Genomic DNA, 11,208 nt, shown 5'->3' on the forward strand with positions numbered 1-11,208 from the left:
ATTTGAAAGTACCCTAAAAACCCATCGAGAAAACAATAATAAAGATGACCAGAAAGCCTCTCAAGAAGTTGATCGATAAAAGGAAATGGAAAGTGATCCTTGCATGTCGCCTCATTTAGCTTCCTATAGTCGTTGCGAACTCGCCACCCAGTTACCGTTCTTGTTGGAATTAATTCATTGTTTTCATTAGCTACTACCGTCATACCTCCTTTCTTCGGAACAACTTGGACCGGACTCACCTATGGGGTATCGAAGATTGAATAAATGATTCTGGCATCTAGTAATTTCACCACCTCCTTTTTCACTACTTCGTGCATGTTCGGGTTGAGTCTTCGTTAGTGTTGCACTACAACTTTGGACCCATCTTCTAAGTTAATTTTGTGGGAACATTAGGACGGAGTATAGCACCTTGCCTCTTCTTTAATACACCCACAAGGATCTCTTTCTCATGTTTGGCCAAATCAGCAACTATAATTATAGGTTTTTGCTTTCCATCTTCAAGAAATGTGTATGCCAAGTGATCTGGTAGTGCCTTGAGCTCAGTTTTTGTGTTCTGAATGCTGAACACGTCGAGTCTAGTTAGGGGACTCATCGAGTCCATTGTAATATTCACGACTATTCGGGGTTCTTCGAATGGACTCGCCGAGTCGGTCGAGGCTACTTGGCGAGTCGGACTTTCTGCACTTCTGATCAGATCGTTATAATCAGCTTCCTCGAGCAGTCTTTCTAATACCAGCAGGTCCCTTTCAGCATCAAACTCATCTTCAAATGAGATGTTGGACTTGATTGGTTTATCTTCATTCCAATCTTCCAACAATTCTTCCAACATGTCAATTGAAAATGTCGTGTCGTCACTACTCTTTACATGCTTCATGGCTTGATCAACTCTAAAAGTGACTGATTCGTCTCCTACCCGAAGGGTAAGTTTTGAATCTCACATGTCTACAATAGCACTTGCTGTATTAAGGAAAGGCCTTCTTAATATAATCGGGACATGGGGATCCGCTTCCATGTCTAAAACTATAAAGTCTGCGGGGAACACGAACTTGTCCACCTTCACCAAAATATCTTCACAAATTCCCTTAGGAAATGTAACCGTCTTGTTTGCTAGGTGTATTGCCATATGAATGGGCCTTGGCTCGGGAAGATCCAACTTTTTGAAAAACGAGTAAGGCATGAGATTTACACTTGCCCCTGAATCAGCTAGTGCATAAATGGTGGCCAAGTTTCCAAATTGATAGGGCAATGTTAAACTTCCCAGATCTCCTTTCTTCTTAGGAAGTTTGTTCAACATAGCAGCTGAACAGTTCTCGTTTATGACCACCTTCTTCACTTCTTCCATCTTCCTTCTATTAGTTAGAAGCTCCTTGAGAAATTTGGCGTATTTTGGCATCTGAGGAACCGCTTCTATGAATGGTATATTACTTTGAAGAGCCTTTATGTGTTCTAAAAACTTCTGGTAGTCTTCTTCATTCTTTTCATGTCTAGCTCGAGCTGGATAAGGTAGTAGAGGATGATATGGCTTAATAGGAGGTTTATTTTTCTGATCAGGTGTCGAACTCGTCGAGTCCATATCGTGGACTCGACGAGTCGGGTCTAGGTTCAATTGGGTCTGATCTTGATTCTGCCCTTCTGCCTCCTTCTTTTGCATCGGTTTTGGATCTTCGTTCTGAATAAGGGCCAGAGGGGTTACAATCTTCCTACTCCTAGTTGTGACAATGTTTATATGTGCACCTTTCGGGTTACTTTCGGTATTGCTCGGAAGTCCACCCAGTCTTCTCTCATTCACTTGTTGTGCAAGTTACCCTAGCTGTTTTTCTATGTTGAGAATAGATGCTTGCTAATTCCTAAGAAAAGCTTATTGATCTTTCATCATAAGTTGGTGTTCTCTCAACATATTTTGTTAATCTTTAAGTGTAGCATCGGTATCATTGTGTCGTTTCTCGGATGCGGCTATGAATCTTGTAAGCATTTCTTCCAAATTAGCCCTATTTTCCATAACCGGTTCCTCCTTTTGATAGAAACCTCTTCTGTAACAGCTCAAATTTCCAAATAAAATTTTCATTTAAAACAAAACATCATTTTTCGACAAAAGAGTTTATTTCAAGTTTATTGCAAAGGTATAAATAATAAATCTCCAAGATCTTCAACAATGGCAGTGTGTACGTGTCACGCCGGCGCCTTCCCACGGTCATCACTAGTACCTGAAAAACATAAACACAACTAGTAAGCATAAATGCTTAGTGAGTTCCCCAGTATACGACTTACCCACATACGCCTTCCGGCCCGGACCTTTCGGTCCACATAACATTGCCTTCCGGCCCGTAACATAATCGCCTTCCGGCCCATAACATATCGCCTTCCGGCCCGTATTAAATTGCCTTCCGGCCCATAGTATTTTGCCTTCCGGCCCATAATAGTATAAAACGTAACACATGTAACATAATGCACATAACACATAAGTCATACACCATACCGTTCTTTCTATCACATAAAGTCTCGCCTTCCGGCCCGTATAAGCATACATCACATATAAGCATACATCACATATAAAGCATCTACCTCTCCAGACATAGCATAAATATAACACATAAGACCTTCCGGTCTCGCAGTCAAACCCTTCCGGGTGAAGTATAGTGAGAAGACTCACCTCGTAGTATGCAAGCTATAAACCCTTCGAGCTACTCGTACTCGATCCGCTAATCCGCAGGTTCCCTATAATACCACATACCTTTATTAATGATCTTATCAAACAAGACAACTGACCCTACTAAGTTACATACAGGTCAACGGTCAATCTTGACCGGACTCGTCGAGTGCAAAGGGCAACTCGGCGAGTATAGACACCCCGACTCCACTCGCCGAGTCTGAAGAACGACTCGACGAGTCCTAGTAGATCTTCAAGCTACTCGCCGAGTCTGAAGAACAACTCGGCGAGTCCTAGTGAATCTTCAAGCTACTCGCCGAGTCTGAAGAACAACTCGGCGAGTCCTAGTGAATCTTCAAGCTACTCGCCGAGTCTGATCATTGGACTCGGCGAGTCCTCGCCATGCAGTCAATCCGCTGCCTCCTGTATTTCGCATGATTTCGAAGTATATAGATATGGGGCTTCCTGGACTTTCACATATACTATTACAGGGGTTTTTAAACACTTATAACAACACTATAATCTAACAATTCCTTAAATGGGTTTCCTAAACCCTAAATTCGCATACAACGTAAAAGCTACAGATTATGATCCGAAGATTACCTGGAAACGTGTTCCCTGTGTCCCCAACCTCCAGTACTCGACTCCTTGGACTTCCTTTGATCACCAACTTGCCTTTCCTTGTCTAACAATCTCTTCAAGCTTCCTCTAGCCCTCACTCTTGCTCCAGATGCCCACAAACTCCCAAGGTATCTTCAATCGGCCAAAAGACGCGACATGACGGCCATAAGATCATTATAAACGATTCAGAATCGAAACGGCTAGGGTTCAGCTGAACAGCGTCGACTCGCCGAGTCCCTATTGGACTCGCCGAGTCCAGTCGCGTATCTGCGACCAAGACCATGGCCCTACTCGGCGAGTCATGCACCAACTCGCCGAGTCCCCTCCTAAATGTGTCCCAAAAATAATTTAAAGAAATACCTGAAATTCCGGGCTGTTACAACTCTCCCCCACTAGAACTAGACTTCGCCCTCGAAGTCTCATTCTGCGAATAACTCCGGATGTTGCTCCCGCATTTCTCTTTCCGGCTCCCAAGTCATCTCCGATCCCTTCCGATGTTGCCACTGAACCAACACCAGAGGTATCTCCTTGTTCCGTAGAACCTTGATCTTCCGATCCCTGATAGCTACTGGTCTCTCGGCGTAATTCAGACTCGCATTCACCTGAATATCTTCTAACGGAACCACTGCTGCCTCATCGGCTATACACTTCCTCAGCTGTGATACGTGGAAGGTATTGTGAATCTGACTCAGCTCCGCTGGCAACTCCAACCGATAAGCTACCCGACCTACCCTTGCAATTACCCGGAATGGGCCTATGAACCGGGGCCCCAATTTGCCCCTCTTCCTGAACCGGATCACCCCTTTCCAAGGAGAAACCTTTAGGAGAACGAATTCGCCGACCTGGAATTCGAGCTCGGACCGGCGTCTGTCCGCATAACTCTTCTGTCGGCTCTGGGCGGTCAATAACCTCTGCCTCACTCGTTGAATCTGTTCGGTCGTTTGAAGTACGATCTCTGTACTGCCCATCACTCTCTGTCCCACTTCTCCCCAGCAAATGGGAGTCCGACACCTCCTACCATACAACAACTCAAAAGGTGGCATACCAATGCTCGAATGATGGCTGTTGTTGTAGGAAAACTCAGCCAGCGGCAGATGCGCATCCCAGCTACCCCCGAAGTCTAACACACACGCTCTAAGCATGTCTTCCAATGTCTGGATCGTCCGCTCGCTCTGACCGTCGGTCTAGGGATGGTATGCGGTACTAAAATGCAGTTTAGTACCCAACTCCTCATGGAATTTCTTCCAGAACCTGGAAGTGAAACGTACATCGCGGTCCGAAACAATCGAGGTCGGCACTCCATGCCGAGATACTATCTCTCTCACGTATAACTCTGCCAACTTCTCTGCTGAAGAACTTTCGCTAATGGCAAGGAAGTGTGCACTCTTTGTTAGCCTATCCACAATCACCCAAATTGCATCGACTCCCCTGGCAGTTTTCGGCAATTTGGTGATGAAATCCATCGTGATCTGATCCCACTTCCACTCAGGAATCTCCAAGGGTTGCAACTTACCGTGCGGTCTCTGGTGCTCAGCCTTAACCCTACGGCAGGTCAAACACCTCTCAACGAACTAGGCAACGTCTCTCTTCATGCAAGGCCACCAGTACTCCTTTTTCAAATCCAAATACATTTTCGTAGCACCGGGATGGATCGAGAATTTCGATCTGTGTGCCTCCTCCATCAAAGTAACACGCGTACCGCCCACGAATGGTACCCAGATCCGACCCTGAAATGTCAGAAGTCCCCGCCCATCCGTAACGAACTCTGAAATCAACCTGACGACCCGCTCCTGTTTCTGCATCCCAGACTTCACGACCTCGGCCTGTGCCCCACGAATAGCATCTAATACCGGAGTCATCACCGTCAATCTCAAACACACGTCCCGCAATGGAGTACTCTCCGCCCTACGACTCAATGCATCAGCTACCACATTAGCCTTGCCTGGGTGGTATAGGATCTCACAGTCATAATCCTTAACCACGTCTAACCATCTCCTCTGACGCATGTTTAGGTTGGGTTGATCCATCAAATACTTCAAACTCTTATGGTCCGTGTATATGGTACAACGAACCCCGTACAGGTAGTGACGCCAAATTTTGAGGGCGAACACTACTGCCCCCAACTCTAAGTCATGCGTGGGATATCTCGCTTCGTGAGGCTTCAGCTGCCTCGATGCATAGGCTATCACATGGCCCCTCTGCATCAACACTGCACCCAGTCCTGAAATCGATGCGTCGCAATATACGACAAAGTCCTCCATCCCCTCCGGGAGAGCTAATACTGGTGCTTCGCACAGTCTCTGACGAAGTGTCTCGAAGGAAGTCTGCTGCTCGGATCCCCATGAAAATGTAACACCCTTTCGGGTCAATTTGGTAAGCGGCACCGCGATCTTGGAGAAGTCCCTAATGAACCTTCGATAGTACCCCGCCAACCCAAGGAAACTCCTGATCTCCGAAGGTGACTTCGGTGCCTCCCAACTCATCACCGCTTCCACCTTGGCCGGATTGACCAATATCCCTGCCTGATTTACAACGTGCCCCATAAATTGAACCTCCCGTAACCAGAAGTCACATTTGGAGAATTTTGCATATAGCTTCTCCGACCTCAGTACCTCAAGGACCTCCCTCAAATGTCCCTCATGCTGCTCCCTAGACCGCGAATACACCAGAATGTCGTCGATGAATACAATCACAGACCGATCCAGCATCGGCCTGCATACCCTGTTCATGAGATCCATGAACACTGCTGGGGCATTGGTGAGCCCAAAAGGCATCACCACGAACTCGTAATGCCCATACCGCGTCCTAAAGGCTGTCTTCTGGACGTCCTCATCCCGCACTCTTACCTGATGGTACCCTGATCTCAAATCAATCTTGGAAAACCAAGATGCCCCTTGCAACTGATCGAATAGATCATCGATCCTCGGTAACGGATAGCGGTTCTTGACTGTCACCTTGTTCAGCTCCCGGTAATCGATACACATCCGGTGTGAACCATCCTTCTTCTTGACGAACAGAATCGGTGCTCCCCACGGCGAGCTACTCGGCCGAATAAATCCCTTCCCCAACAACTCTTGAAGTTGCGAGGACAATTCTTGCATCTCTGGAGGTGCAAGACGATAAGGCACCTTCGCAATAGGCGCAGCCCCTGGAACTAGATCGATACCAAACTCCACTTGCCTCGCAGGAGGTATTCCTGGCAAATCCTCGGGAAAAACATCTGGAAACTCGCGCACCACTGGAACCTCCCTCAATGTCTTCGGTCTCTCGGAACTCTCCCGCGTATCCATCACATACGCCACAAAACCGTTACATCCCCGCTGTAGGCATTGCCTCGCCCTAGCGGCCGAACAAAAAGCTGATCTCGAACGGGTACCCTCGCCGTATACCGTAAGAACTCCCCCACTAGGGTCTCGTATAGTCACCAGATGACGCTCGCAGTCGATGACAGCGCTGAATCGGCTCAACCAGTCCATGCCTACGATGACACAGACATCCCCCATCGCAATAGGAATTAGGTCAATCGGAAACGCGACCCCGAAGATCTCTAGTACACATCCCCGAAGAACCTCCGTAGCACAAATCACCCTCTCAGCCGCAATAGAAACGCTCAAAGGCCGACTTAACGGCTCACGACTAATGCCGATGTGCTGACTAAAAGCTAACGATACAAACGATCTACTCGCACCCCTATCAAATAACACTAGAGCAGGCATAGAGTTCACAAGAAAAGTACCTACACATACATTAACATAAGCATAGCATTTCGACCTTTAAGTAAATACGTGAATGATAACATACCTGCCACAACATCGGGCGCAGCGCGGACCTCCTCCGCAGTCAGCTGAAAGGCTCTCCCGTGAGCCCTCGGGGCCTCGACCTTCGCCGGTCGGGTCTCAGTAGTCCGGGTAGTAGGTGTAGCTCCCTGACGAAGTTGCGGACACTCGGCCTTCCGATGGCCTGTCTGGTTGCAGTGAAAGCAAACCATAAACCTCTTAGGGCAATCCCTGGCAATATGTCCCTCCTTGCCACACTTGTAGCAACCACCAGCTCGACACACCCCCTCGTGACTCTTGCCGCACTTCGCGCAAGTGCGACCCTTCGGACCTCCCATCCTCGAATCAGCGAACTTAGTCCGCTTGGCTGCCGGCTGAGACTGGGCCGGCTGTCGATCCACCTGCCGAGACTCAGCCTCCTCCCTCGCTTGAGTCTCCAACTCGATCTCGCGCTTCCTGGCGTTCGCCTGAAGCTCAGTGAAAGTACGATAGGTGGAGTTTGACACAAACTCCCGGATCTCCCTCTTCAAAACACCCAAATACCGGCTCATCCGCGACTGTTCCGTAGATACCAGCTCAGGGCAGAACATTGCCCTCTCATGAAACTTCCGTGTAATCACTGCCACGGAATCAGTACCCTGCTTAAGGGTCAAGAACTCCTGAATCAATCGCTCCCTCTCCACCGGGGGAACGTACTCGTCCCTGAACATCTCCGTAAACCTCTCCCATGTCACCGCCGTAATCTCTGCCTGAGTGAAGTTCGCCATCACGAACTTCCACCAATCCTTCGCTCCCAGACGGAGCTGGTTCAAGGCGAACCGTACCCTCAAGTGCTCCGGGCATGAGCAAGTATAGAAGCACCCCTCGATGTCGGCGATCCACCTCATAGCTGCAATCGGATCCTGCATCCCATCAAATTCAGGGGGTTTCGTGTTGCTGAATTCCCTGAATAGTAATGAATCACCCCCTTGCGGCCTAGCAGCAGCCACAGCTGCGGTAGCGGCAGCAACTGCAGCTTCAGTAAGTGCGGCGTACCGCTCCTCAAACTCCTCCATCAACGTGGTCTTAATAGACCCAAACATCTCCGGGATCTCAGCTCGGACCGCCGCAGCTACCTCCTCCTGAATAATCTGACGAATCTCCTTGTCACTCGCACCGCTCGAACTCGCCCCATTGCGTGTGATGACCATGATGTCTCTGAAATACAACATAAAATCATCAGAGACCCCACCAAGTACAATGGTACTCGATACGCGCCCTACTCAGTCTCCGATTTCCAGGGATTCTTACTTGGGTCTTCCACTGATCCGGTGTCTTCGGTAGTACGGGCCCAATACTACCGACCACACCGTATCAGTATTCGTCCCAAGTCTTCCTCCCCAAATCCCGAATAATGAGTACTCTACCTCTAGTATGCGATGTCTACTTGTATGCTGCCAAACATCCCATATAAGAAATCTCCCTAGACTAAGGCATCACAAAACAGGCAATTCTAGTCCTATCATGTATACCTAGTCTTCTAGCATGCATAACAATTCGTAATTCAGTGCATAACATAACATCGTAAGGTATTCTGGGGATCTTTACCGTTCGGACGCTGGCTGCTCGTACACACTGTTCCATCCTTGTTTTACCGCCTTACCATTTATAAAATGTTGTGTCCTTATTATTTAAAAAGGTTTTTCCTCAAATACCCGGTCTGAGTTCAGTTGCACCCAAAAGTACACCCGAATCCCTCAAACCAAGGCTCTGATACCAATTGTAACAGCTCAAATTTCCAAATAAAATTTTCATTTAAAACAAAACATCATTTTTCGACAAAAGAGTTTATTTCAAGTTTATTGCAAAGGTATAAATAATAAATCTCCAAGATCTTCAACAATGGCAGTGTGTACGTGTCACGCTGTCGCCTTCCCACGGTCATCACTAGTACCTGAAAAACATAAACACAACTAGTAAGCATAAATGCTTAGTGAGTTCCCCAGTATACGACTTACCCACATACGCCTTCCGGCCCGGACCTTTCGGTCCACATAACATTGCCTTCCGGCCCGTAACATAATCGCCTTCCGGCCCATAACATATCGCCTTCCGGCCCGTATTAAATTGCCTTCCGGCCCATAGTATTTTGCCTTCCGGCCCATAATAGTATAAAACGTAACACATGTAACATAATGCACATAACACATAAGTCATACACCATACCGTTCTTTCTATCACATAAAGTCTCGCCTTCCGGCCCGTATAAGCATACATCACATATAAGCATACATCACATATAAAGCATCTACCTCTCCAGACATAGCATAAATATAACACATACGACCTTCCGGTCTCGCAGTCAAACCCTTCCGGGTGAAGTATAGTGAGAAGACTCACCTCGTAGTATGCAAGCTATAAACCCTTCGAGCTACTCGTACTCGATCCGCTAATCCGCAGGTTCCCTATAATACCACATACCTTTATTAATGATCTTATCAAACAAGACAACTGACTCTACTAAGTTACATACAGGTCAACGGTCAATCTTGACTGGACTCGTCGAGTGCAAAGGGCAACTCGGCGAGTATAGACACCCCGACTCCACTCGCCGAGTCTGAAGAACGACTCGACGAGTCCTAGTAGATCTTCAAGCTACTCGCCGAGTCTGAAGAACAACTCGGCGAGTCCTAGTGAATCTTCAAGCTACTCGCCGAGTCTGAAGAACAACTCGGCGAGTCCTAGTGAATCTTTAAGCTACTCGCCGAGTCTGATCATTGGACTCGGCGAGTCCTTGCCATGCAGTCAATCTGCTGCCTCCTGTATTTCGCATGATTTCGAAGTATATAGATATGGGGCTTCCTGGACTTTCACATATACTATTACAGGGGTTTTTAAACACTTATAACAACACTATAATCTAACAATTCCTTAAATGGGTTTCCTAAAACCTAAATTCGCATACAACGTAAAAGCTACAGATTATGATCCGAAGATTACCTGGAAACGTGTTCCCTGTGTCCCCAACCTCCAGTACTCGACTCCTTGGACTTCCTTTGATCACCAACTTGCCTCTCCTTGTCTAACAATCTCTTCAAGCTTCCTCTAGCCCTCACTCTTGCTCCAGATGCCCACAAACTCCCAAGGTATCTTCAATCGGCCAAAAGACGCGACATGACGGCCATAAGATCATTATAAACGATTCAGAATCGAAACGGCTAGGGTTCAGCTGAACAGCGTCGACTCGCCGAGTCCCTATTGGACTCGCCGAGTCCAGTCGCGTATCTGCGACCAAGACCATGGCCCTACTCGGCGAGTCATGCACCAACTCGCCGAGTCCCCTCCTAAATGTGTCCCAAAAATAATTTACAGAAATACCTGAAATTCCGGGCTGTTACATCTTCCTTTTTGCTTGTATTTCTCATCCTTTTCCTTTTTGTACTCGTCATATGGGAGCCATTCCTTCTTCAGTTTTCGCCAATTATCATCAAAGCTGTCACCACTTGAATAGAATACTTGATCCTTGTTGTTTCCATTCTCATCCAAATCACAATCCTTAGTGAGGTGAGGTCCTCTACAATTCTCACATCCTATGCGAATAGCATGGATTGTTTGATCCGTCTTAGTCATCCTCCTATCTAAACTATCTAGTTTAGCCATCATTGTAGCCATGTTATCGTTACAGTGTTCACTACCCCCTACTTACTTCATTTCGTGGGTTATGATATTCTCTAGAGTGTTTAGAGAATTCCTCAATTAATTCCTTAATCACCGAGGGTGGATTCTTGGTGAGCGGTCCTTGAGAGTCAAGAAGTTGCCTTGTATTCACATTGACCCCATCATAAAAGATGGAGACTTCTTGTTGGCTATTAAGATCATGATGTGGGCAATTCCTTAGTAGACTTTTGTATCTCTCCCATGCATCATAAAGGGATTATCCGGGTTGTTGTTCAAATTTGGCTATAGCTTTCTTCAACTTGGCTATCTTTGAAGGTGGGCAAAACTGGTCAATAAATTCCTCCTTCATCTTAGCCCATGTAGTGATGGATCCGGGGGAAAGTGACTTGAGCCAATCCTTTGCAGCACCCTTGAATATAACTGGAAGCATACGAAGTAATTGAGTTTCACGAGGCACGTTTGGGACATTAAAATAATCAGCTACATCATTGACTTCATCCAATTGTT

The 11,208-nt window shown here is 47.0% G+C and overlaps 1 protein-coding gene and 1 non-coding gene across 2 annotated transcripts; one reads left to right on the plus strand and one right to left on the minus strand.

The window, feature by feature from the left end:
- Positions 1–934: 934 nt before the first annotated feature.
- On the minus strand, positions 935–1,573 carry LOC145047120 (uncharacterized). Its single transcript, XM_078995360.1, has one exon. The coding sequence runs from the start codon at positions 1,571–1,573 to the stop codon at positions 935–937; it is 639 nt and encodes a 212-aa protein (XP_078851486.1).
- A 9,322-nt stretch (positions 1,574–10,895) lies between these two features.
- LOC144999253 (small nucleolar RNA R71) lies at positions 10,896–11,002 on the plus strand. Its single transcript, XR_013660770.1, has one exon. It is a non-coding gene; the product is annotated as a small nucleolar RNA R71 (small nucleolar RNA).
- Positions 11,003–11,208: the final 206 nt, after the last annotated feature.

This window comes from Lactuca saligna, chromosome 5, assembly GCF_052625555.1.
Source record: "Lactuca saligna cultivar CGN05327 chromosome 5, ASM5262555v1, whole genome shotgun sequence".
Classification (NCBI taxonomy): domain Eukaryota; kingdom Viridiplantae; phylum Streptophyta; class Magnoliopsida; order Asterales; family Asteraceae; genus Lactuca; species Lactuca saligna.

What these genes read in the sequence shown, in the direction of transcription:
- LOC145047120 (XM_078995360.1), bottom strand. Translation starts at nt 1,573, where the DNA reads ATGGACTCGACGAGTTCGACACCTGATCAGAAAAATAAACCTCCTATT.